Here is a 26,777-nt window from a genome sequence, read left to right as displayed (position 1 = left end):
AGCCCCGCGGGCGCCGCGGGTGGGCAGCCAGCGCCGAGGCTCGGCGGGGGCGGGGCCGCGTGCGCGCGTGCGCGCGTGCGCAGACGCGCCGGCGCCGGGGCGCGCGGCGCGCTGAGGAGAAAGCGGCGGCGGGCGGAGGTGGGCTCGCGGCCGGCGCCGCAGGAGGGTAGGTAGGTGCGCGGCGGGGCCGGCGGGCGCGGGGGCCGTGCGGGCGGGGGGCCGGCTGTCACCGCGGCGCGGGCGTGCTGACCGCGAAACGCGGGGGCCGGCCGCGGCGCGGGTCGGGGGTCCGGGGCCCGCGGCCGGCGCTGGCCACTGCCAGCGCTGCGCCGCGGCCCGAGCGCCCGGAGGGGCGCGACGTGGGGCCGGAGCGGGCCTGGGCCCTACGCGGGACCCCCATCCCGGGGGTCGCGCGGGCGACCCTCGCCAGGCGCTGTCGGTCCGGCTGGCGGCTCCGGCAAGGCGGCGGTGGGAATGAGCTGGCTCTGGGGTACTCCTTCCTCGGGTGCTTTCGGGCTCTGCGGGGTGGGAAGTCCTCTTCTGGATTCGAAACTGCAACAGATTCTGTGATAACGCTCTGTCTTGGAAGACCTGCAAACTGCTCCCGTCCCGACTCTCCGGCTTGCTCCAGGTTGGCACCCCGCCCGCCTGCCGCCTAGGTATCTACGCAGTCTCTGAGCCCTGCTCGGTGGGTCCGGGGTGACTTGTACCCTCGGGTGGCCGCTGGGCTGTGCCGGGGACAGAAGCGTTTCCACAGGGCCCCTGAGCACTGTACTCCTCAGCCTTGAGAAAGCACAGCTGGAGGTCGGGGATGAGCCTGGGCCGGTCAAGGTCCTCTCCTAGGAAGGGGGTTGGTGCCCTGATGGCCTTACTCGGTAGGGGACACTTACTCGGTAGGAAGCACTGGGCCTCCTGGATCACCGCCTGCTGGGCTGACACTAAAGGCCAGAGGCAGTGTGAGCACCCACTGGGCTAGGTGGAGGCTGGGTTGACTGTTAGGATAGCGGTGTGCTTGGGAGGCACAGTCCCCACCTCACGTGGCTGTTGCTGTGATGCTGATCTTGAGATCTTTGGCCAGCTGCTTATTCCTAGTGAGGAGTCTGTCTGCCTTTCCAGGGCCAGTAGAAGCACTTGCAAGTGATTTTTCTTATTTCTTTGTATGTTTGCTCTGACGTCAGCAGGAACGTGTAGACAATTACAGGAGGGGAAAAAAAAATTCCATTATTGGCAGGAATACTGGTTTACCCTGCTTAAACGTGGGGGCTCCCCTCTATCTTCTTGCCGCAGCACATAGTAGCCACCTCTAAATATTTACTTAATTGTCTTGAAGACAGGTGTGCTGGTGCTTTTCTTTTTAAGGGATCCAGGCTGGGAGAAACAAACCAAGGTAAGATGAAGAACTGTTGCAAAGGTATTACAGTTACCATCTCTAAACAGTGCTATAACCCCCAACATGTGCTTTCTCTATCCTGAAGGTTGTTCATCATTTAATCTTCTCAGCCCTTAGGTAAAGCCTGTAGGAGCAGGGCTTATTCAGGAGCCAGCGCTTTGTTTAGAAACCAGTCTCTCCCTGTGAGCAGAGCTGGACCAAGTCACAATCGTTTCTGCTCCCCCATTGCCTCACAGAGAATGCTGAAATGAACTAGGTGCTAAAACGAGTGCAGTAGTTTTCCTCTGGTGAACGGTGACCTTCAGGGCACGTGGAAGTAATCTAGTTATCTAGGCAGACTTTTCATAATGACAACAGGATTCACCTGGATTTGCAAGTTCACCTGCCGGTGAGCTGTGCTAGCTGTCACTGACCACACCTGCCAGGACTGTCCAGCCAGCCAGGTGACCTTGGGCACACCATGTTGCTCCCAAGTCTCATTGCAGTCTGTGCCGATCTCAGAAGACATAATTAAGTGTTTGCTTTTAGATGGTTTCTGGTTTGAAGTATATAAGGACAATAAGCAGGTTATAAAAAAGCACTTAACATTGACCTTGTTCAATGTTTTACCTGTTTGAGCATACCTTCTCTGTTATGACAACTCTGTACAGGGAAGAAAGAGAGCCTTTTCACCTCGAAGCAGCAGTTTCAGTGGCTGTTTCAAGTGTCACTTTCCAAATGGAGATAATATCAAAGAAGTAGTACCTTGGGCTTTTCACTAAAGATCAACTTAAATTCATTATTTGATGATTTTCGTTGTTCTTTAAACACAGATTTACCCAAGTCATACTTCACGTGAGGAAATATGTGCCCCGTGCTCTGCAGCTACAGAGCTGAGTGAGCCTGTGCCCTGGAGGAGGTGCGGGTGCAGTGAGGAGGCAGGCCAGCGAGCTGTGGCACAGCGGGTAGCACCCCCGCTGGGTGGGCTGAGCTTGCTGTGGGCACAGAGGGTGCAGTCCAGCTGTGCACCCCTGCTGGATGGGCTGGGCTTTCTGTGGGCACAGAGGGTGCAGTCCAGCTGGCCTTTGGTGGTGGCTCCTGAGAAGCACTTAAATTTTGAACATCAGGGAATTTCCTGGCTGTCCAGTGGTTAGAACTCTGTGCTCTCACTGCCAAGGGGACAGGTTCAGTCCCTGGTCAGGGAACTAAGATCCCACAAGTCACGTAGTGTGTCCAAAAAAAATACAACTTTTTTTTTTAAGAACAGCCACGTGAGGGAGAGACTTCTTGGCTAAGGGACAGTGTGTGAAGTACCAGGGCAGTCTCCAGCTGTTGGAAGAAGGGCACTGGGTAGCATTGGTGTTTGGGGTGAGGAGAGGGAGTTAGGGAGCTAGGCTGGTGGCTGTCAGGAGAGCCATGAATACCAGTCCCCAGTTTCCATTTTGCCCTGAAAGCGGTGGGGAGCCACTCAGGGATCTTGGGTTTGTGAGTGACTGCTCAGATTGTGTCCTCATGGGTGACTTGGGTTGGGTCGGGATGGTTAACAGAACACCAGAAGGCCCAGCACCGAGGAAGGCGGTGGGAACAAAAGAGCAAGACCACAAGACAGGTGGCTGTGGGGACGGGAAGGGCCAGGGATGGAGGAGGACTTCGGGAACACTCCGAGGCTGGGTGACTTGGCAGGGCCGGGCTGCACTGTGTGCTGGAAGGGACAGGCCTGGAGTGGGTGGCGACGGGTGCTGTGGAGAGGCTGAGCTGAGTGTCCTTTAACAGCCTCTCGATAGAGACTGCTCTGGAGCCATGAGAGCTCCTTCCTGTGTGGGCGCTGAAGCCAGGGTGTGCCTTCCCAGGAGTGTGTGTGGAGTGAGAGAGAGAAGACTGACCCTGGAGAGGCCTGATGCTTCACATCCATAGGACAGAGTCGATAAGGTAGCAAAAGTCTGATTGATTACCTCCTGCCTTCTGAGGGGATGGGGGCAGGATGGTGGGCTTCTGATATCTGTCACAGAGCCTCAGGTTGTTGGTTAAACAGCAAAATGTAAGATACCAAAGGTGCAAAATCACATAATTGATTCGCAGGCCCTTCCTGTCAAATGTGTGTGTTTGCGTTTTGAGAAAATTCCGGATTGTCATTCATTTCAAAGGCCTTCATTCTCCTCCAGCCTGAGGGTTGGTTCTCTCAGCGAGTTCTCACCACTAGATCTCTGGAAAGAGACCTTCTCAGATCCAGAGATAGATCCAAGAACTCTGTGGGTCCTCTCGCTCTCCTCCCAGGACCCGTTTCTGTGTAGTGCCTCAGCGTTAGAGTCGACGGGACTTTGGAAGGACTGTTGAGGATACAGAGTCCAAGTGTGTAGTGCTTCCTCCCAGGCTTGTCCCCACGCCGAGGGGCTGCCAGGAGAGGATAAGGAAAGACTGGCATTGCACAAGGAGTTCCTCTTTGCCCACAGGCGGCACAGGGCCCCACAAGGCTGTCTGGTCTCTCGACGAGTGCTGTTAGCAGTGACCTTCGCCTCTTACGGAGCCTGCTCACAGAGGGGCACAGGAGACAAGCTCTCCTTCTGTCCTGTGCAGTCCCGGTCCCCTGCCTGGCTCTTGGACCTTAGCCATCTCCCCTGGATATTGCCCACGGAGCTGCTGGCAGGGGTCACGTGTGAGCAGTCATGCTTTCTTGCTCCAGCTCGCCCAGGCTGCGCTCTCCTCTTACAGGCCATTGAGAAGCCACTACACATGGCTTGGCCTGTTTCACATAACCTTAAACTGTGTGTCCACCTAATTGTTACACAATTTTAATTGGATACCAATTGTTTGCTGATGGGTGATTCTGTTACCAATAAAAGCCCTCTTGCCATAGCATTCTAAATGAAGCTCGGTTACCTGAGTCCCACCAAGAGCTTTCCTGGCTTCTGTCCCTTCAGCCTTCCCTTGAATCCGCTTGTCCACATTCCCTGATTACCCTCTGTAATTCCTTTCTTGGCGGGCATGCTTCCCGCCTTCCTGTCTTCCTAAACTTGTGGGCCTTAGAGGGAGCCATAGGTGTGTGTTCACTCTGCCTGCCTCTGCTTTCTTTCCTGCCTCCCCGGGTCATCTCCTCCCCCACCTCCCAGCACACAGGCACTCACTCCTTTCTCAGTAGCCTGGTGAACCCAGGCCCTGTGGCTTCTTGGAGCCAATGAAGCTGGACCGTTGAAGTGTCTTTGAATATGAGCACTCACTGGCCCCAAGCAGCTGTGCTCTCCAGGGCTGTTTCTGCTGCCTCCTGGGTGCAGGCTGCCTCAGCCTTCAGGATCTAGGCCAGGCAGGTGCTGGCGGGGCAAGGCTTCCAGGCCCCTCTTTCCTCATGGGCTGGGGGCCCAGACACCCTGTGCTTCTCCCTCACAGCATCCGCACCTGAGTTGGTAGGGTCAGTACACCATGTCCCCGCATCCTGAAGCTCGCTGAGCGATGGGGTGGCCTTGCATCCTCCTGTTCCAGCACTCAGCACAGTGGCATTCAGAAAGCGTCTCGAATGCCTGTTGAAATGATTCAGCCTGCAAGATTCCCTCCCAGCCCACTCTGCAGTCACACCTGAAGATACTTGCCGAGAGCCTGCTGTGTGCCCAGCCTTCGGAGGCACGCCTGTCACCGGGACCTTGCTTGGAATTCAGACCAGTCAGGATTCTAGCTTCTGACAGTTGGGCTTCCTCCTCCTGCTTCTCATTCTGTGCAGGTAGTTGATTTCTCCTTTGCCCTTGGGGGGTGTTTTCCCAGACCTACTGCTGGGAGGACCTTTTAAACTTAGAAGATAAAGAGAATTAGCGGAGCCCCATTGCAATCCCAGCCTCCTTCTGTGGGTAGACCAAACCAGCGGCTTGCTTGAAGGAAATTAGTTCCTCAACGAGGGATCGAGAGTCTCAATCAGTGGACCTCTAGGGAATTCCCTGCAGGGAACCTTTTTGAGTGGCTAATACCGTTAGGACTTTACCCCACTCAGGTCCCATCCATAGGCTCAGGTGCCACCGCTGAGACCTGCATTTGAACTTGCGACCAGTACTAGCAGATGGGCCAGCCAGCTGGCCTGCAGTGCTGTGACTAATACCTCCTCAATGGTTACACCCCTTTATGCCTGGCACGTGCCATCCATTGTGTGCCATCAGCCAAGGGCCCCCTATCGGTTTCCCGGTAACTGGCACTGTGGAATGCCAGTTGTCACTAGTGTTTGAAAAATGCCCCGTGCTGCTTCAGGGCTGAGGCAGAACCCAGCCTGCTATCTCATCACATGAGGATGCCTGCTGGGAAGCGCACATACCTAGAACGGACAAATTGCTGAATGGCCCCTGTGGTTTAGAGTTAAATTTCTTTCTCGGGCCCAAGTGGTCTGGGATTTTCCTGAGTCTCCGTCTGTTTCCTTCTCTGTTTCCTCCTCCTTGGGTGCACCGAGTGTGTGATGTGAGACGTCTGGCTCCAAGTCGCAGTAGGGTAGAAGAGCTGCACTCATAAGCAGGTCATCAAAGGCGTGCCAAGTTCAAACAGGTTCGGAGAAGGAGGTGGGGAGGTCAGCCCTGCCTGCAGGGTCAGGAGTCTGGAAGGGCTGGTGAAGGAGGGAGCATTTGAAGCAGAATCGCCTGAGAGAATGAAGAACCAGCGTGTCCCACCTTTCCCCCTTCCTGTTGTCAAGACTCCTGAAGCCACCATTGGAGGGCAGGTAGGGCCAGTGGACGGGAGAGGGTTTCAAGGGGAGAGCAGGCCAGAGCTGTTTGGGAGTCAGAGCTAGCTGCCTTTTACGGGGAGTGTGTGAAGGCTAGGAGGTTTCAGCAAAACACTTGGAGGTATGGGACCTGAGAAATCTAGGCTTAGAAGAGGATGGATGTGCCTGCTCAGTCATGTCTGACTCTTTGCGACCCCAGGGACTGTAGGTCACCAGGCTCCTCTGTCCATGGGGTTTTTCAGGCAAGAAGACTGGAGTGGGTTGCCATTTCCTCCTCGAGGCGGTCTTCCTGACCCAGGGATCAAACCTGACTCTCCTGCATTGCAAGTGGATTCTTTACCACTGGCCCTCAGGGAAGCTGGGAAGAGGATGGACTTCTGCAAAAAGAACATTTGAGGGACAGGAGCAGTGGCCACCAGAGAGAGGAGGAGACGGATGAGAGGGAGGCGTTTCAGGAGGCCTGGGGGGAGGAGAGCTGAGCGCAGTGGGGTCAGCTGTGTGCATCAGAGAGATAAGAGCTCAGAGGTGTCTGTGAGGACGGGCGGCCAGGCAGTAAAGGCTTTGAGGGCTTGACTGGGGAGAAAAGAAAGAGGACAGGCTTAGCTCAAGGGGAGTCTCGGATGCTGTGGTTGGGGTTGAGGGCCTGGCTAACCAGAGAGGGAGCATTAGAGATGCAGGAGAGTCGGAGTCCTAAGAGTTGAGATCCAGAACCAAGGGTGGGGGTTGCAGATCAAGGGCCAGGGTCAGACAGGAGCGGGTGCTCCGGCCTGACACCCAGTTCTCGAGGAGAGTGGGAGGTGTGAAGCTGTCAGCTGTTGTGGGGCTAGGAGAGATGCCTCGAGGCAAGTGGAGGGCCCCCAGGTGGCTCCGGGGATCTCGAGTGGGGTGGTGTGACTTCGCCTCTGTGGTTGGTGTGTGGGTGTAGAGAAGCATGCCTTCAGGCTGGCTTCTCATGGGAATTCTGCCAAATGGCTGAGACAGGAGCCCGTGAGTGGTGGGGCGGTTTGGAGGGTCGGGTCAGGCCGAGCAGACAAGGGAGTAAACCCCAAAGGGCTCGTGGGGAGGGCAGATGGACTTGTGGCAAGTGGGAGTGGGGAAGCAACGCGCTCCGAGGCAGTCAGGGTGTTTGTGGTGTGTGCCCAGGATGAAGAGCCCCTGGGGCCGGCAAGGCTGTAGACGAAGCACCAGAGATGTAAAGGCTTCTAAAGCTGGGAATGGTTTTTTTTTTTAAATAGGTAAGAGGTGGGTTTATTTAGAGAGAAACACTGCACAGACCGTGTGGGCCAACTCAGAAGCCGAGAACAGCACCGGGATATGGGGCTGTGGGTTTTCAGAGGGGTGGGTACTTCCATGGGCTGGTGAGAGGAGTGTTGGTGTGGGGGTTTGAGGTTGTGCCCTGCCCCCTTCCCTCTTGTCTCTCTACCCTCTTAGAGATTTTACTCCCATATTCTCACAAGAAACAGAAGGGCAATGATCTGCCTTGTGTAACTGCTTCAGGGTTGATCAGAGGCATCGACTCTGCCTTTGAAGGTGTAAAAATCTGTGGATGCCTGATCTTGGGGCCTCAGGGGCAGGACAGCTCCTTGTTTTAAGTCAGTGTGGACTGGAATGCTCACATAGCCATCATCTTAATGTGAAATTGTTATAACTGCTTCCATAGCCTTTCTGTGAACCACCTTGATGAAACTGTAAGAACTCTCAGCTGTGGTGTGTGGAATCTAGTTCCCTGACCAGGGATCAAACTCAGGGCCCCTGCATTGGGAGATGGAGTTTTAGCCACTGGACCATCAGGAAGGTCCTCTCCTTCAGTCTTCTGACTGTAAAACCATCAATGGCCAGGAGGCCCACGTCACACTCTGGCATCTGGGGTATTCCTTCTTCCAATGCCCTGGCTCTTTGCAAAGGACACATAAATTGCAATCCTCCCTTAGTGCCCCTTTAGTCTACAAAGGGGACCCTGGTCTTGTCTGGGTGCCCCTGGGCCTAGTGGCCCACCAGAAAAACCGTTTCACCTTTGGTAGTCTCTGAGTGGACAAAATCGGTACCATCATTTGGGCCTTTTGCTTATTTCTCTGGTGTGTTCAGCCTTTGCAGATAACTTCCTGGTATTGAGAACTGAGTTAGCCAATTGAAACAAATCATTCATTGGAGGCTGACGACCAGCAGATGCTTTCTGAATTTTGTGACTGATGTCTAGGGCAGACTGGGCTATGAAGTGCTTAGTCAAAAGGGCGTGTCCCTCCAGGGAGGAGTGTTTCCTGAAAGCCTCCACTAGTCTCCCTTGGAAGACCGCAGGCTTTTCATCCTGTCCTTGTTGAAGTTTTTTAACATTTTTATAATCAACAGATTTTACTCTAAGTTTCTTCCAACTGAAATTATGTAACTCAGATTGGGACTTGAATCCACGTACTGGGACTGGAACCCAGTCAAAATCGACGGTTTTCCAGCCGAGATCACACACCTGGTTTCAGAGCTTAGTGAAGCTCATTTGGTGTCTCATCACATAGAGAAGGCAATGGCAGCCCACTCCAGTACTCTTGCCTGGAAAATTCCATGGGCGGAGGAGCCTGGTGGGCTGCAGTCCATGGGGTTGCTAAGAACTGGACACGACTGACGACTTCACTTTCCCTTTTCACTTTCATGCATTGGAGAAGGAAATGGCAACCCACTCCAGTGTTCTTGCCTGGAGAATCCCAGGGACGGGGGAGCCTGGTGGGCTTCCATCTATGGGGTCGCACAGAGTCGGACACGAATGAAGCGACTCAGCAGCAGCAGCAGCACATAAAGAATTCAGTGAGAGACAGTGACAGGTAAGAAGTGGATTTATTTGGAGAAAAACACTCATCACAGAGTGTGGGCTGTCTCAGAAGGTGAGAGGGGCCTCGGAATATGGTTTGGTTAGCTTTTATGGACTGGGTAATTTCATAGGCTAATGAGTGGGAGGATTCTTTTAGCAATTTGGGGAAAGGGTGGGGAATCTCCAGGAGTTGGGCCAGCACCCACGTTTTGGCCTTTGGGTCACCCTTGGAAATCTCAGTGCCTGTGGGCATGTTCTTTAGCGTGCCTGATATGCTGCGGTCAGTCACATGGCCGTTTGTCTCTGTCAGTAGCATTCACAAGGTAATTCCGTTGTAGGTTTGCCTCAGAGATGGCCTCGTACCCCGCTCGGTGCACTGCATGGTCCCATCGTGGGAGTCAGTAAAATGTCCTCTGTGTTTTTCCTAGAGTCATCCCTCCGAGCTAGACATGCCTTAAATTCCTTTGGGGTTCCACTGCCTAGATACGCGAGTCATGAAAATTTGAATATAGGGTACTTTTTAAAATTCCTGTTGTCTGAATCTTTCCCAACCCTGGAGTATATGGCCCAGAGGGAAATTAGCCAGATTAACGCAACCCGACCCATTCTAGACCCAAGCCCGAGGTGATGTGTCTAGCTGCTCAGTCTGATCGAGATTTGCACTTAGACCTTAGATGCTATCCCTCCCAAAGCCGTCTTCCAACCAGGCACCAGCGCCTGGAGAGTCGTTGCAAAGGGACGGCACGGAAGTCCCCAGCGGCGCTGACAATGAGCAGGAGCCGCTCAGTTGAAAGTAAAGGGTCAGGACTTGTCAATGAGAAGTCTGTCTTGGCAGTCACACAGGTCTTCTGGGGTTAAGAGAAACAAGATATGAAACAGGAGTGAACGTAGAACATAGGAGACAAACGTCAGAGTCAAGGAACAGAGTCTGGAGGATCAAATCCTGCCTCGACAGGCCTGTCCTGGCCCTGCTGTCGGACGCGCCTGAGCATAGCCATTCCATGCCACCTTCCTACAGCAGACCAGGCCGACAGCTGCTACCCTTCTGGTCCAGAGCGAGGTTCCTGATCAGAGCCCCAAAGCATTTGGGGTTGACAGGCCTGACAGAAGCGGGCAGACATCGCTGGAGCGTCCTCCCCGGTACGCCTGGCTCGGGCATCCCACTAGCCTGTCTCGGACCAAGATCTAACTCTCAACGTTTTCTTACCTTATCACTGTCCCATCATGGCGCTTGAGATCACACACCTGGCCTTAGGACTTACTGAAGCTCAGGTTCTTGATGTCTTATTGCAGAAAGAATTCAATGAGAGACAAGAACTGGGTTTATTTAGAGAGAAACATACTCCACAGACAGAGCGTGGGCCAGCTCAGAAAGAGAGCAGCTGAAGTTGGGGAGCTTTGAGCCAGGCCGGCTTGCTTGATCTTTGGTGGCCTGTAGTGAGGCAGCTGAGAGAAGGGGGCCAGGAACCGGAATGAAGTGGGTGGTGGGTGGGGAGACCCTGGAGAGAGGGGGGCAGGGCCCCTGCTCTCTGGCCTGGAGGAAGGGTGCATTAAGGCAGAGGGTGGGGCAGGGGGCTGTTTGCTACAAACAGGCTCCAGAGGAAGAAGAGAGCTGGAGCTGGGGGTGAGGGTGGTAAAAACAGGGCAGCGAGGGAGGCGAATGCTGCGTGTCGGGCTGCGGTCAGTGGCCCTGTCATTCCCCATCAGCCGCCGGGTGGGGGGCCATCTGACTGTTGAGGCCTTGGGCCGGGAGGGGACCGCCCTCCCGCCGCGGCCCTGACAGTCCTGAGGCTGTGTTGCCGAGGCCTCCAGCAGACGCTCGGGAGTGGGCTTGAGTGTTTCCCTGGTGTCTGCCGTGGGTGGCTGGACGCACTGGGCCTGCCGTGAGGAGGCCAGGCTTGGACAGACTTGGTCCGCATCCTGCTCCAGACCTGCCGCACCCAGGCCGCCCTCACCACCCCGGGGTCCTAGTGGAGGCCCCGGGATAACGCCCCCACCATCCCCCGCTTCTCTGCCTCAGAGCGCCTCCCACTCTTCCCTGCTCACCGGTCCAGACGCCCTGGGCCGTGCCCCCTGCCATGCCCCTCTACCCAAGCACCCTGAGAGCAGAGCCGCACGCCCGACCCCCAGCGCAGGTCATCTGCCCTTCCCTGTCCTGCCACCACATTCCTGCCAGGCCCCCTGCGTATCTTCTTTTCAGGCAGTGATCGGTCCTGTGTCTTTCTCACCCACGCCCCACACGCCCTGAGGGCTGGAGTAGGGCCACCAGGTGTCAGGGACCCGCCACCCCGCCCGCCCTCGCTGGGGACGCTGCCCAAGAGGTGCCGCTCTCTTGGTCGCGCGGGACTCCCTGCCCGCCTCCCCGTCTGCCACCCCGTCCTTGGCCTGCAGTCTGCAGGGCTGGACCCAGCCTCCTTCGTCTTCCTTCTCTGTTTCCTGACTGCACTCCCAGGAAACAGGCGGGGAATGTCCTGCGAGGAGGGAACAACTGAGACAGCCTCACCGCGGGCTGGCCTGTGGCGCAGTGACTAAGGCCCGGCCAGGCTGAGCCCTGGGAGCTCAGACCTGAGCTGTTCCTGCTGCAAGGACGGGCGCTGGGCCTGGGCGGGCGGGCTGGGCAGGCATCAGCGGGACCAGGCGGCGTCTGAGCCCCCTTCCCTCTGCGCAGGGCTGTCTCCTGCCAGCTGGGCCGCAGTCGGCTCCTCGGTGGGCTCTGGGTATGTGGAGGGGCCGTGTGCAAAGCCCATGGGATGACAGAGGAGTCCAGGGGCCAGTGTGGGGGTGAGGGCTGACGGCTGGGTGTCTGGGCAGGGCCTCAGCACAGCAGCCCAGCTTGTTCTCCAGCCTGAGCCCTTCCCAGCCCCCCAGGGAGCACCTCCTCCACCCGACCCGAGCCCCAGCCCTGGGCTAGCGTTCTCTGTTCCCTGCTGGGGCCTTTGTCCCCCACCCCAGGTCAGCGTGTCTGGGGGAATCTACCCCCGCTCGTCCTGCCTCTGCTTCTGGACTCTGCCCGCTTTCCTCAGCCACCAGGGTTTTCTCTGCAATGCTGATCTGATGTGTCACCTTCTGCCTTGGCTCTCTGCTCCCTCGTGTGGGGATGACAGCTCCTGCCCCACCTTCCAGGAGCTCCCCCGTTTGCATTTGTCCCTGTCCCCGTTGTCACACACCCTGGGGTCCTTATCCCTCTGGCACGCACGTGGAGTCCGTGCCCTGCTGAGTGGTCAGCGCCCTACTGGCCTCTAGTCTCACTGCGGGCGCTGTGACTACCGGTCTCCTGGAGAGCTGTCTCTTATGCTGTATCCCCGGGGCCCTGCCCAGAACAGGCAGCTACAGGGAAGTTTGTAAAACGAATAAAAGTGTGAGTCAAGGGGTCGGAAGGGGTGCTGGGCGCTCCCGGAGCGGCAGTTTACAAGGGGGCAGAGCGCCCAGTGTGGTTCGGTGGTTTCGAATCTCCCCAGACTTAAAATAGGGGTCTGTTTGTCACTTGAAAGCAAGTTTTTTGTTTTTCAAATCCAGTTGTTGGGGAGAATCACATTCCCCACTTCTCATGTCTCATGACTCGTCCGACCACGGCTGGAGCCGTGTGGCGTGTGGAGCCAGGCCTGAGGACAGGGGCACTGGGGCTGCCCCCTGGGTGAGCTGCGCTCCTGAGTGGGGGCGGGGGTGCCTGGAGCATGCTGCGGGCTCGCTGGCTAGGCTCTGCCTGTGCAGGGCCCCCAGAGTCCTCTCTGCATCCGTTTCCTCACTGCGAAGTTACCTGCTGTGGGTTGAAGGAGACAGGGATAAGGTTACATTGCCCACTGTGGAGTCTGTGTCCAGCAGCCCTTGAAGGGGGCGGGAGGGGGTCCTGTGCGTCTCTGTCCTTCGTCCCGTGACCGCTTTCTCCCCCTGCTCCACTCCCGGTCTGGGGTCTGCCAGGAGGGCGGCACTGGCACAGGGGGCCTAGGGTGCCTTCTACCCACTGCCGCCTCCCTCCTCCTGTGGGCACACTCGGGGAGCGGGGGCTCCCCAGGGAGGGCATAGCCAGGCTCCCGTGGCTGCTCCTGGCTGGAGCGTGGTCCCTGGAACCCCCTCCTCAGGAAAGCTGCCTGGCCCAGAGCCTGTGGGGCCGCCAGCTGAGCGCTGCAGAGGGAGGCCTGACCCCCTGAGCAGAGGTCACTGAGTCCCACCGAATGCTTTATTTTTTCCTTTTTAAGACAGACTTGCTTTCCATTAGGAAGCCTGGACTCTATTCGTGAGGGAAGGCATGACAGTGACTGGAGGGGCTTCCAGGTAGGGAAACGGCCACAGCAGTGGGGAGAGGTGCCGGGCAGGGCCATTCAGAGGGACCATCCCAAAGAGAGCAGGCGCCTCCCCAGGCCCTGGGGGAGTCCCGGCTGCAGCCTCTGTGGATGCGCCACACTGGCCCTCCTGACCCCCCCTCCCCAGAGCCCCTGAGCCAGGGCCGGGGAGTGGGGAGCGCTGCCAGGCGGGAGAGTGCTTTCAGGGAGCAGGCTCAGCTCATCCCCACGGCCGGTCAGCTGTTAGTCTGGCTGCTGGGGCATGTCCCTTCCCTGTCCTCTCCCTCCGCCCCCCGCACTCAGGTAACTGGGACTCCTCCGCACCCCCACCCCAGTGTCTCGCTGTGCCCAGCCTACCAGACGCCCTCCCCTCCTCCAGCACCCTGGTCCCTTCCGCCTCGGGGCCCTCGCTCTTCTCTTCAGGAGCGGCCTTTCCTCAGCGCCTCTGTCAGCTTCTGTCTCAGCACTTCCGCTCCGATGGGGGAGACTCCCCGATGACTCCCCCTAAAGCGGCCACCACTCTGAACGCACTCTGTGGCATCGCCACCGTCTGAAAGGACCACTGTCAGCTGTTCTCGTGAGTCCAACAGGAAGTGGAGTGAAATTTTTCCTGTTTGCCCAGAATAGCAGATTAGGCTCAAACTCAGGGTAGAAATTTCCTTCCTGTGGTCCAAGGCCGGGAGGGGAGCCGTGGCCCGGGTGGCCCTGCCTGCGGGCTGATGGACAGGCACCACGAGTGGCCTGCCCCGCCCCTCTGCAGTGAACTTGAGACTCGGGGTGGGGTGGCCCCAGGGCGAGTGCAGTTTGTGATTAGAATTCGTTCCCTCCCTCACCTTCCTGAGGCCAAGGGAAAGGTTTTCCAGGGCCCCTGCTGGCCAGGAAGAGTGGCCACCTGCCCCAGGCTGCCGCAGGGCTAGAGGGAGAGAGTGGGCTGTACCTGTCCCCACGCCCGGCCAGCGCACCAGGCGGAGAACTCGACCCACAGGCGCTGTGTGGGGCTTAGGGCCCAAGCCGGGCTTGTGTTCGTGGGCTCCGTTTTAGAGAGACCTGCGTTCAGGGAGAAGGTGCGGCTTTCCTGAGGCCAGCTCAGCCAGCGGCAGGGCAGACTCGAGCCGGCCCAGCGGCTTCAGACTGGCTCGCTCCCTGCTGGAGCTCCAGCCAGCCTTCTCTACGCCCGCCCGCCCGCCAGGCGAGGGTGGGAGCACGGCTGCCTTCCTGGGCCGGGCCCCGCTGTTGGGCGCTGGGCACTGCGAGAGCAGGTGAGGCCTGCGTCCCTTGCGGGGCAGGCGGCATGGATGGTGTGGGTGGTGTGGCCAAAGTCGCGGGAGGGACAGCTGGGGAGGCCGCAGCCTCGGCCCAGGTGAGGGTCCCGCCTGGTGACCATGTCTGTTTCCTGGCTGCTCCCCCTCCCTGCAGCCAGTGTGTGCTGTGAACAAGCAGCTTCATGAACTCATGTGAGGGTGGTGGCCTTAGGGAGGAGAGGCAGTGGGGCTGAGGGGTAGCTTAAGCAGGAGTGTGTGTTTGTACTCTGTGAGTTTGTGTTAGTTGATGTTTTTTTGATTATGCATTCATGTAAAAACCAAACCAGATAAAAAGCTGCCCTGGGTCCTGGCTTCACTGACCCCTCAGGAGGTCAGCACAACTTTGTTTGCCCTTCTCCAGAAATACCACATGCTTTTGGGTGGGAGGAGGCCTGCAGGGATCCAGAGAGTTCCTCTGGGCTCTTCTGCTCCTGTCTTTGCCTTGGAGTCCCCCGGCCACTTATTGCAACAAATAAAACTCTGGGGGGCTTTCCTGGTGGTCTAGTGGTTAGTGCTCAGGTGCTTCCACTGCAGGGGGCGTCGGTTTGTTCCCTGGTAGGGAACTAAGATCCAGCAGGCCTTGCGGCACAGCCAAAAACAACAAGGAAGCAAAACGCAAAACGCAAAACGCTGGTCTGCTTCTCCCTGAAGGTCCTTTCTGAAGGAACTTGCAAGGTATAATAACCGATTTTGGAGTTTCCAGTTTAATATTCAACCTGAATCTTAGGCCAGCTGAGTGAGATTTGGCACTGTCCTGCCCAGCTCTTGTTCTGTTTATAAACATGTTTATTGCCCTGACAAGGAGCAGGTTCTATTCAAGAAAACAGGATAGGCCTGGGGTCCCTCCAGCGGTTAGTGTGCTCGGAGCCTAGAGTGAAGGATGAGACTCTATAGGTAATTTGCAGCCTGGGGAAACGGGGGCCCCTAACTGCTGTCCTTCTCAGGATAGAGCAGACAGGCCAGCTGCCATTTGGGGTTCTTTTCTGGGGAAGAAATACCCAGCATTGGCGGCCCTGGTCTCGCTGCAGGCAAGGCTCTTCCAACGGGATGGGGTAAATGGACGTTGTCAACAAAACCTCATTTCTGTGGGAAAGTCCCTGTAAAGACATATATCCAGGGACTTGGACAGACACTCAGCTGTGTTCACAGCAGCATTACTCCCAACAGCCGAAAGGTAGGAACAACCCAGATGTCCATCGACAGATAGACAAAGCGTGTTTTGTGCATACAGTGGGGTATTATCAGCCATAAGGAGGAATGAAGTTCTGATGTTACAGGGGGCAGAGATGAACAGATGGGGCTTTTTATGATACTGTAATGGTTACATGTCATTTTACATGTGTCCAAACTCATAGAATGTATGACACCAAGAAGGAATCCTCACTAATTCATAGATTCGGTGATGTGTCAGTTTAAGCTCATCAGTTGTAGCAAATGTCTCATCTGTGGGGAAGGTTGATAACGTTGAGGCTGTGCCTGCATGAACAGAGAGCACGTGACACCTCTGTACTATCCTCTCAATTTTGCTGTGGACCTAAAACTGCTCTAAATAATAGTCTTAAGTTTTAAAATATATCTCATACATGGGCTTCCCTGATAGCTCAGTTGGTACAGAATCTGCCTGCAATGCAGGAGACCCCAGTTTGATTGCTGGGTTGGGAAGATCCGCTAGAGGATAGGCTACCCACTCCAGTGTTCTTGGGCTTCTCTTATGGCCCAGTTGGTAAAGAATCCACGTGGAACATGGGAGACCTGGGTTCTATCCCTGGGTTAGGAAGATCCCCTGGAGAAGGGAAAGGCTACCCACTCCAGTATTCTGGTCTGGAGAGCTCCATGGGCTATAGTCCACGGGGTTGCAGAGCTGGGCACGCCTGAGCAACTCACACGCTCACTTTCGCATTCTCAGCCATGCTGTCAGCACTGACGAACCTTGAGGACCTTATGACCAGTGAAACAATCCAGACACTGAAGGACAGGCATTGTGTGATTCCACTAATACTAGGTGCCTAGAGTGGTCGAGTTCATAGAAAGCAGAGTGGTGGTTCCCAGGGGCTGGAGGCTGGGAATTGGGAGTTGGTGTTTAATGGGTGCAGAGTTTCCATTTGGGAAGATAAAAAGTTCAGAGATGATGCTGATGGTGGTGCAGCCTTGTGAATGTTCTTAATGCCACTGAACTGTACATTCACAAATGGTTAAAATGGTAATATTTGTCATGTATATTTTAACAATTAAAAAACAACAAAATTCTGTAAAGCAATTATCCTTCAATAAAAATATTTTTTAAAAACCACCATGTTAAGATCCTTTCTCAAGACACGTAGATTTTACCTTACAGTTCTTTCCACTCAGTATTTTTAAAGTGTTGCTTGCTTTTTCTGTTTTCAGATAAATGTTCTTGATGCAAGCAAAACAGGAATGCTCTGATCATTTACCGAAGATCACTGAGGCAAACAAACCTTTGTGAGATCTCCAGACAGTGCACTATCACAGGCAGAAAGGTTAGTCTGAGGTGCGCGGTTAGTACTTCCGTGCTGAGGACAGTTGCCTCTGGCAAAAACAGCGGTAGACTTCCATCTCACTGTCCCCATGCAGCTGGAGTTTCAAATAGCACCTGTTACCCATTTTTAAAAAAAATGTCTACAGGAATCTCAATAGATGCCCATAGTGGAGAAAGCTAAGTTGCTCAGTCGCGTCTGACTCTGCAACCCCATGGACTGTAGCTCACCAGGCTCCTCTGTCCATGGGATTCTCCAGGCAAGAACACTGGAGTGGGTTGCCATTTCCTTCTCCAGGGGATCTTCCCGACCCAGGGATCGAACCCAGGTCTCCCGCTTTACAGGCAGATGCCTTAACTTCTGAGCCACCAGGGAAGCCCACCCATAATGGAAAGACGGTGCCTAATCTCCTAATACCTCCGGCTCATTTGGTTCCAGAAATTTCTGATTCTGAAGCTGTGACACCTTCCATTTATTTCTCCACCCTCATGTCTTCTTCTTACTAGTGACTCTTCTGTGGAATGCCTGCCTGCAGCTTAGCTGCTATTTTTAGAAAGTTAAGAGCCGGTATCCAGGTTCCAGGCCAGCGACCGTGGGGCAGAGTAGGTGTGTGTCCTACTCATGACACACGGCCGGGCAGAGGCTGTGAGCCTGTGCGAGCTGGAACGCAGCGTCTGGTGACCTCCCAGGGTCTTCCAGACCAGCGGCTCCTTTCAGAGGCCCCCAGGCTGCAAAGGGAAGAGTGAGGGCCAGGCGGGCCACCACCCCTGAGCAAAGAAGTGTTTACAGCTGAGTCAGCCTCTCAAAGCCTTTTCTCATGACCCAGAGCCTGTGTGACCTTTCCCAGTACCTGCAGAAGCCCTATGAAAAGAAGTTATGCTCCAGAATTCATAGTGAATTCTCAAGAATATCCACTTATCTTAAAGGGAAGCGCTACTGATAACTTTGTAGAAAGATTAAAACAGACTCTTTTTTAAAATGTAAACCTTCATGCCATGTGCGTTATTATGCATGGTTTTTAATCCTGTAGGGCATGGGATGGCAGACAGGTTAGCCAAGAAGCCTCGGAGAGGGTGCCAGTGGATGTAGCTGCCCTTTGACCCCTCCTGCCCCCCGACCCCGGGCGTTCCCTGCACGATGCACCCCCCAGCCTACAACTGCTTTGTGGACAGAGACAAGATGGACTCAGCCATCCCAGACCTGGGGCCCAAAGAGCTGGGCTGCACGGAGCTGCAGGAGCTGAAGCAGCTGGCACGCCAGGGCTACTGGGCCCACAGCTACGCCCTGCGGGGGCAGGTGTACCAGCGTCTGATCCGGGACATCCCCTGCCGCACGGTCACCCCCGATGCCAGCGTGTACAGAGACATTGTCAGCAAGATCGTGGGCAAGCACAGTAGCACCAGCCTGCCCCTGCCCGAGTTTGTGGACAACACGCAGGTGCCCAGCTACTGCCTGAACCCAAAGGGCGAGGGTGCTGTGCGCAAGATCCTGCTGTGCATCAGCAACCAGTTCCCCGACGTGTCCTTCTGCCCCGCGCTGCCTGCCGTCGTGGCCCTGCTGTTGCACTACAGCGCCGATGAGGCCGAGTGTTTTGAGAAGGCCTGCCGCATCCTGGCCTGCAACGACCCCAGCAGGAAGCTGGTAGACCAGAGCTTCCTGGCCTTTGAGTCCTCCTGCATGACGTTTGGGGACCTGGTGAACAAGTACTGCCAGGCAGCCCACAAGCTAATGGTGGCCATGTCGGAGGACGTCCTGCAGGTGTACGCGGACTGGCAGCGCTGGCTCTTTGGGGAGCTGCCCCTCAGCTACTTCGCCCGTGTCTTCGACGTCTTCCTGGTGGAGGGTTACAAGGTGCTGTACCGCGTGGCACTGGCCATCCTCAAGTTCTTCCACAAAGTGAGGGCGGGGCAGCCGCTCGAGTCGGATAATGTGAAGCAGGACATACGTGCCTTCGTCAGGGACATCGCCAAGACTGTATCTCCCGAGAAACTGCTGGAGAAGGCGTTTGCCATCCGCCTCTTCTCTCGGAAGGAGATTCAGCTCCTGCAAATGGCCAACGAAAAAGCTCTGAAGCAGAAGGGCATCACCGTCAAGCAGAAGAGGTAGGCAGGCCACTGGGGCCACCTCTGGGGCCCACATGGGGTGGGGCCTGTGAGGAAGCACCCTGGGGGCTTGGGGCCTGAGCTCGTCCGGCCGGCTGGCCAGTAAGCCCTCCGTGCGCATACAGAAAACGAGTGGCCAGGAGACAGGGCCTGTGGCCAGGAGACAGGGGACGGAGGCTGGAGCTGACGGTGGTGCCCGTGGGCCCAGGAGGGAGCCAGGCTGGCCTCGCTGGGTCACTCTGGAGCCACTCTTGCTGCCTGCCCCTCAGCTCTGGGCTCCCATGCTGGTGGGCCCCTGTCCCGAGCACAGCCACCTGGGGAGCCAGCCTGGGGAGGGCCCGTGTGTCCTGAGATGTCAGTGGCCGCTGCTGTGCCCCGGCTGTAGGTGTGGAAACCTTTCTTGTGGGCCAAAGGCAGGCGTGTCCTGGGTGTTAGTACTTGCCACTAACCTCTCCTTGTCTGTTTTATTTTTCTGCCTCTTCTCCGTGTCCGTTGCTTCCTCCTGTTTCTCAGTGTTTCACTTTCTAAAAGGTAGGTCTGGAAACCGTGTCTCCACACCTGGCTTCTCTCTGTCTTCCGGCCCGGCTGCTTGCTCTGGCTCTCAGGGCTGGCTTCAGCAGTGCTGCCCCAGAGCCTGGCTGATGTTCAGGCCTGTCTGTCTGTCTGTCTGCTGTCGGTGCTTGGCTGGCCTGGAAGCATTGTCTTGCCAGAGCTGACTCTCTCTGTCCCCGTTTCTTAGAGAAAGGGGGCTTCCGTTCCCGCCCCCGGGCTGGGCGCTCTCCCCTCTGTAGCGGGGTGGGAGCAGGAGGACTACAGGGCCGCTCTACCCCATGCCCTCCTGAGGGCCCCTAGGACCAGGCTCTGACCTGGCTCCACAGGTAGGAAGCTCCCTCCAGGCTGAGGTCCCATGAGAGGCTCTCCCCTCCTGGGAGGGGTCGGGGTGCATGGCCGGGGCTGGGGCTGCAGCTCTGCTCTGACCTCTGCCCGCTCCCGCAGGCAGTTCGTGCACCTGGCCGTTCATGCGGACAGCTTCCACTCGGAGATCGTCGGTGTGAAGGAGATGAGAGACATCTGGTCGTGGGTCCCCGAGCGGTTCGCCCTCTGCCAGCCCCTGCTGCTCTTCTCCTCGCTACAGCATGGGTACAGCCTGGCCAGGTAGCACCCTGGAGGAGGGCCTGGGCCCATCCCCTCGAGCTGCCGAGGTCTGGACTCCAAGGGCCAGGCGGAGCAGGAGGTGTGGGGTTGCCCAGCTCCTCATCCTGCCCTCACATCCTGAAGGTCCCGGTCGGGCTGGACCCAGGCCTCTTCCTGGGGCCTAGACTTGGGAGCTCCTTTTCTGAGCATCGCTCACTCCAGGGCCACCCCTGCTGCAGGAGTCAGGGTTAGAGCCTCTGTGGCACACGCAGGGCTCCACGGCCTCACTCAGGCGTGGCGGTCAGGAGCAGACTCCCCGCCCCGAGCTTACAGAACGTCAGGACGGCTCGAGGCGGCCGGCCTTGGGGACTGCTCTTCCGCCCCCGTGTCACCAGTCCATACCAGGTCCGTCTTGGCCCTGTGGGCTATGCTGGGCCCTGGCCAGTGTCCAGGGGATTCTGGCAGGCTTCCCCCGAGGCACCCCATCTCTCTGGGGTGCTCTGCCAGGTGCGGCCCTGAGAGCCTCAGGTGGCTTCTGACCTGCGCTCTGCCTTGGGTCAAGGGCAATGCAGACAGAGGGGCCCAGCCCATATGACGGGCACCGTAGAGCACCACCTGCATATTCTGGCATAGCTAGCAACCCCTCTGTGGTGTGGGAGGCCCACAGAGGGACGCTAGCCAAACCCTGGACACTTGCGCTGGCACAGCAGTGGCCTCAGGCCTCCTCCTGGCTCCCTGGTGCTGCCAGCGCCCGAGAACGCTCTGAGCTTTCCCGGAGCACAGACCTGTTCCTCTGGTTCTGGCTTCCCCAAAGCACTTGGCGCGTGGCTATGTGCTAGGGGCCGTCTGCCCTGCCGCTTCTCCTCCAGGCATATCAGGGCAGAATGTCCAGGGCTCTGACCGCTTGGCCTGCGGCCTCCTGGCTGGGGCTCCCTGTTGGCAGAAGCGCCCAAGCCTAGGTGTTGCCATCTAAGCCATGTGCCTGGTTCCTGGGAGAGGAGGACGGGCAGGTGTCAGGTCCGTCCGCCCTGGGCAGCCAGGGTCAGCAGCGGCTTGAGGGAGGCAGCCAGGGAGGGGGCAGAGGCGGGCACTGCTGTCAGACTGGCCAGGGGATTCTCTGCCCCCAGGTTCTACTTCCAGTGCGAAGGACGAGAGCCCACTGTCCTGCTGATCAAGACTACGCAGAAGGAGGTAAGGACCAGCCAGGGGGACCCTGGCTCCTGGCCTTTGGGGAGGGTGGGTGTTCCCTCGTAGCCCCCACCCAGGTTTCCTGGGCTTAGGGGTACAGAGCAGGGCTTGCCCTCTACAGAGAGGTAAATCTAGCCTCCTCACATGACCCCCCAAGTTCCCAGGGCCTCCCTGTTTCCCCGGGGGTCCAGACCCCCAGCCTGACTGGCCTGGCAGTCTAGAGGAGCTTTGCAGAAATGCCAGGTGAGCAAGGCCCCACGCCCTCCTGCAGCAGTCTGCCAGCGCTTCCCCCTCCTCCGCCCCGGCAGGTAGCTCTCAGAGCCTTGTTCTCTGCAGTGGCTGTTGTCTGGAACATACTAAGGGTGTCTAGAAAAGTGAGCGCCTCCGTCCTGGCGCGTCTGCGTGCTGTGGTGGCTCCCAGATGCCCAGCTGCACCTGCAGGACTGTCTCCTCAGCTTCAGACCCTACGTCCGGCTCCCAGAAGGAGCCCGGGAGTCTGTGACAGCAGGTGGCCCGAGTGTCAGACACCTCCGTCACCACTCGGAGGGGTGACTCTAATGGTGAAATAAAGCACTTTGCTGGCTGATAGGAGGCCTGGGAAGTGTTTCTTGAGCAGGTGCCTCCTGGAAGCTTCCATCTGAGGGGCCTCCCGGGGCTGATGCCCATAGTCGGAGTGTGGACACGGGCTTGTCTCCAGGCTTCTGGGCCCAGGTGGGAAATGGAAATATCCCAGGAGCCAACAGCGGGCAAGGCAGCCTCCATACCTGAGCCCTGCCAGGCGCCCCCAACACACTCTGACCTTCCCGTGCCCCATTCAGCCCTGGCCCTTCGGTAGTCAGGGTGTGGGGCTGTGGCTGAGCCTCAGCTCTCAGCTGCCCTGAGCGCTGGGGGGCTCCCGTGGGCGCGCCAGGTGCAGCTTCCCCCTGGGCCTTCCTCCCCAGGTGTGTGGCGCCTACCTGTCAACAGACTGGAGTGAGAGAAACAAGTTTGGGGGCAAGCTGGGCTTCTTCGGGACCGGAGAGTGCTTCGTGTTTAGGGTGAGTGGGCCCCCTGCGGGAGGTCACCCCCTCACGTGACCCTGCTTACTTCCAGACACACCTTCCGTCACCTGCTGGGTGTGACCCTTAGAGGCGAGCTCCGAGAGCAGGCAGCCCTCTGTGGCATGGTGTGCGCCGACTCCCGCCCCTGGCTCGGGTCCTCTCACTGGGCATGGATGACGAGCCCTGGGGGAGAGCGGGTGCCGTGAGTCAAGTCCTCACACCGGCCTTTGTCCTCAGCTGCAGCCCGAGGTCCAGCGCTACGAGTGGGTGGTCATCAAACACCCAGAGCTGACCAAGCCCGCGTCCCTGGAGTCCGCCACCGTTCCACCCTCCCCCAGCCACTCTGTATCCTCTGAGCCTGCTGACCGTCTCTCGCCGTTCCTGGCTACTCGGCACTTCAACCTGCCCTCCAAGACGGAGTCCCTGTTCATGGCAGGGGGCAGCGACTGCCTCATCATAGGTGGGCACTGGCTCCTGCCTGTCCGCGGTCACTTAGCTGGGAGGAGGGTACAGGGTCATGGGTGCCAAAGCCCCGGGCCAGTCCTGGCTGACCCAGGTGGTAGGTGCCTCACCTGAAGGACAGACAGAGCCCCCCACAGTGGCAGGAAGAAAGCAGCAGATCGTGGAGGATGGAGCAGGCATGTGGGGAGCGTGGGGACCTGAGGCTGTGTGCTGGGGATGGGGGACAGGTTGGAGTAGAGAGCAGCCCCGTGGCTTTACAGAGGCCTCTGGCAGGGCTGAACAAGGCCAGCCTAAGACTCGCCTGGTCCAAAGGGAGAGGCTTGGGAGCAGGAGGAGGGTCCCCTGGGCAGCGATCGACAGAGGGCAGCCACTGACCGAGTGTCCCGCAGGTGGAGGGGGCGGCCCAGCACTGTACATTGACGGGGACCTGAACCGGGGCCGCACAGGCCACTGCGACACTTTCAACAACCAGCCCCTCTGCTCTGAGAACTTCCTTATTGCCGCTGTGGAGGCCTGGGGCTTCCAGGACCCTGACATCCAGTGACGGGCGTGAGTCAACAGTGACCGAGCTGCCGCTGCCGGTGGCAGGGGGTGGTGGTAGCTGGGCCCCTCCTTATGGAGGTGGTGGTGAGTGAAGACCCCCACATATGTGGGCACCGTCAGGGTGCAGCTGGGCACAGTACTGGTCTAGGCAGTGGTGCCACAGCTGCAGCTGGCCCTCCCGGACCTGCCGTACTTGCTACCCCTTCGTCCTGGACTCAGGTCCTGGCCGGCCTCTAGGCAGGCATCCCATGCGGGAGGCCGGGGTCTTGGCCCCTGAGCCTCAGTCCCCCAGGGTGAGAGGGTGCTGGGGCCAAGGAGCCTGCCCAAGTGTGGGCACGTGGCTCCCCCTGCTGATGCCTCTGGGCATCTCCCGAGGAGGTCCTGCCCCTCCTGCTGGCCTGCGATGGGCGGGGCCCGGGGCTGTGGGTCCCCGGAGAGGGCAAGCGCCCTGTGGACTGTTCCTGGCGGGAGCATCTGCCTGGAGCTTCTGACTCAGTTCCTGCCTCCCCTGGTACCCCCTTGGACCAGAACTGCTGGTGAGACCAGGGAGGACAAGCCGCATGCAGGGCTCTGGGCCCCTCCCCAGGTGCGTGTCCTTGTGTTTCTGCAGAGCCTGAAGCCTCTGCTGGGCCTCAGGGTAGAGTTACGCCTGGAAGGGCCCTCTGGGACAGACTCCACACCAGCCAGCAGTATTTCTGGGCCCTGCCTGGAGAACCCTGGACCCACGGAGCCATCTGCAGCCTCCTCTACTCCAGCTCTCCAAGCTCCCTGCCATGGCCCCACTTGACGGCAGTGACCTGGTCTGGGGTCCCTACTGACCCCTCACATGCTCTGTCTTATCGCGCCTCCCCTCACCTGGTGCCACCCGCCCTCCCAGCTCCTGCCACATGGACCTTCCTGACGCACTGTCTGTGCATCCGTCTCACAGTGCCTCCTGGGCCTGCAGGGTGGCCCTCTACCCGTGACTTCCTCAGCTGGTCCTGAGGGCCCAGCCACCCAGAGGGAGGAGAGACGTGGACACTCCAGGGCTGGGGCCAGGGATCCTGCCCCCTCGGTGCCCCATGCACCCCCACCCCCATGCTCATCTTGCTGGGTGTGGATCCTCCCTGCCCACCTCCTCAGATCTCTGCCGAGCCTGGCCGCGGCAATACGGAAGGACACACCAGGAACCCTGTGTGGCTTTGGGCAGGCCGGTGAACCTGCCTGGAACTCAGTTTCCCCAACTGTAAAATGGGGCCGTTTACCCTGCGCTGCCGTCCCGCAGGGCTGCTGAGAGGCCTGCAGAGGGGAGAGGTGCTCAGGGGAGTCTTCCTCCCCAGACACCGCAGCCCTCGCTGCCCCTCCTCGAGCCCCCTCAGCCCTCACCTGTGCTTCAGTGTTCATTAAACAGCTGTGTGAACTGCAGGGATCCGAGTCTGGTTTCTTCAACCAGAGGGACCTCCCCGGGTGCCCCACCCCACCCTGGGTGCCCTGCCCCGCCCCAGCTCGCCTCCTGTTTGTCAGTCTGGTCACGGAACATCAAAGGCCTTTCCATAGCACAGCCTTTCAGAAGCAGCTGAAGGCACACCTGAGCACCCTTTCATGCCCCTCCGTGAACCTCCTGAGTTGTGGAGTCCTTTTCCTGCTGAGTAATTCCACAGGATTCTCTGAGACTGCCTCAGCAGTGGCAGCTGATGAGTCACCATTTCTGTGCCGTGAGGTCTCTGTGTGTGCATGCACGGTATTCGCTTTCTTTGCTTTTCCTATCTTCTCCCTAACTTTTCTGCTAAGCTAAAAGGTATGTGTGATTATTATCTTCAGTTTTTTTATTCTGATTATTGTCCTTGTTATCTGATATTCGGTCTGCCCAAATAGAGTAAAATTTATTTTGTGACATTCTCTGTTATTTCTTCCTAATTATTATTAGCGTTTTCTGTTAAAAATTAGCCAAATGTTTATGGAATAGTACAGTGAATTACATTTGTTTTTCTAGAAACATTTGAAAATGTATTTTAAGAAAAAAATTGAACATAGTTTGAAGCAGTTCATTATCAAAGTAGATCGTATGCATTTAAGGCTTCAGAAAATCAGTTTTCCTAAAACAGTTTATATTACAAGAGTAAGTCCATTGTATTTTATGAGTTTTTCCACTTTAATTATTGAATTAAAATAAGTATTCAGTTTTTCCTAATTTCATACATTCTTTTTTTTTTGGTTTCTCAGGGCAACTTGTTTTAGAAGATTCTGAAGGTTTCACAAGGTCTTCAAATTTATCAATTTCCTGAAGCCACAGAGCCCTTATAATAATCTCCTTACATACCTTAATATTTAGGAGATTCAGTTTTTGTCACTTTATTTTGAGATAATTTTAGACTTAGGACCTGTTTCATGGAGGGTATAGAGCTCCCACCCCCACCCCCCCACCCATTCCCAGCTCATTTATGAAACCCAAGAAATCAACACTAGTACTCACTAGAAACTTAAACTGCAGTTTGTATTCAGGTTCCCTGTTTTTCTGTAGTGATTTTTGTTGCAGGAACAGATCTAATCTTTACAACTTTATTTTCCCACATTTTAATTAAATTCTGAATGTCATCACATTCGCCTAATGCTGATCTTAGAAACACATTGCCATAATGAGGCCGTCTGGTGCATCTCAACCATCCTCCCCATGTCCTCTTTGCACAGAGAAGTCACCGGGTCAGGCAGGAGTGCCAGGCACACCGTGAAGTGCCTCACCCGACGTCGTCAAGTTCAGCAAAAAGGAAAGCATGTGCATTTTTTAAAATAACCTGTTGTGGAAAAGGAGTTTATGTTCTTCATTCTATCCATGTCAGGTCACGTGGCTGGTGACTGGCGCTGAAATGCCTCGCATGTGTGCAGACCACTCATTTCACCCTACCACGGAGAATTCATCCACACCATGCTCAGGGCCGAGGAAGCAGAGTCAGCACACACGGTGACAAGGGACACACCAGCTAACAAAAGCTGCCACCTTGGATCACTGAAGTGCAAGACTGGCCGTTCCGTCAGGCTCCCCATGAGACACAACCCTGGTCAGGGGAGCCTGTGGCCCGATCTCGTCCAGGGATGAGGCCATGCTGTCCCCATCTCTGTTTCTATCTTCACACAGACACACAGCCCTCCCCTGTTGTGTTTCACCCTGCTGCACCTTGACTGGCAAAGGACACATCTTGTCAGAAGTTTGCAAGCTAAAGAGGGAAAAGAAGAAAGAGTTGTGTGAATAATTTGACCCTCTTGTCATGGAGCATGATTGTTGGCTGAAAAATGGATTACTGGACTGACGATCTGGAGCATTTCAATGAATGTAATAAAAAATTCCCAGGGCCTTGTGAAAATATGTGTGGTGATTGAATGTGGCAGTGAAGCAAAAATCTAA

The 26,777-nt window shown here is 56.9% G+C and overlaps 1 protein-coding gene across 4 annotated transcripts; it reads left to right on the top strand.

Annotated features, from left to right (window-relative positions):
* Positions 1-144: 144 nt before the first annotated feature.
* TBC1D24 (TBC1 domain family member 24) lies at positions 145-26,777 on the top strand. Of its 4 annotated transcripts, none has more exons than XM_068967833.1 (8): positions 145-166; positions 17,960-19,031; positions 20,028-20,186; positions 21,293-21,356; positions 22,295-22,390; positions 22,631-22,853; positions 23,245-23,404; positions 26,215-26,777. In XM_068967833.1, the coding sequence occupies exons 2-7, from the start codon at positions 18,067-18,069 to the stop codon at positions 23,397-23,399; spliced, it is 1,662 nt and encodes a 553-aa protein (XP_068823934.1). In that variant the 5' UTR covers positions 145-166; positions 17,960-18,066; the 3' UTR covers positions 23,400-23,404; positions 26,215-26,777. The 4 variants fall into 4 exon arrangements, with proteins under 4 accessions (XP_068823934.1, XP_068823936.1, XP_068823937.1 ...); XM_068967835.1 differs by lacking the exon at positions 26,215-26,777 and adding an exon at positions 24,009-24,544; XM_068967836.1 differs by lacking the exon at positions 26,215-26,777 and adding an exon at positions 19,545-19,562 and having other exon boundaries at positions 23,245-24,544.

This window comes from Capricornis sumatraensis, chromosome 3 (genome assembly GCF_032405125.1).
Source record: "Capricornis sumatraensis isolate serow.1 chromosome 3, serow.2, whole genome shotgun sequence".
Taxonomy (NCBI): domain Eukaryota; kingdom Metazoa; phylum Chordata; class Mammalia; order Artiodactyla; family Bovidae; genus Capricornis; species Capricornis sumatraensis.
Note: the sequence above shows the minus strand (reverse complement) of the source record. Positions and strands in the feature narration are given on the sequence as shown.

Coding starts and splice junctions, on each gene's coding strand:
- TBC1D24 (XM_068967836.1), top strand. CDS start 18,067: ATGCACCCCCCAGCCTACAACTGCTTTGTGGACAGAGACAAGATGGAC. Junction 22,391..22,630: donor GAGAGTGCTTCGTGTTTAGG/GTGAGTGGGCCC, acceptor CTTTGTCCTCAG/CTGCAGCCCGAGGTCCAGCG. Junction 22,854..23,244: donor CAGCGACTGCCTCATCATAG/GTGGGCACTGGC, acceptor AGTGTCCCGCAG/GTGGAGGGGGCGGCCCAGCA.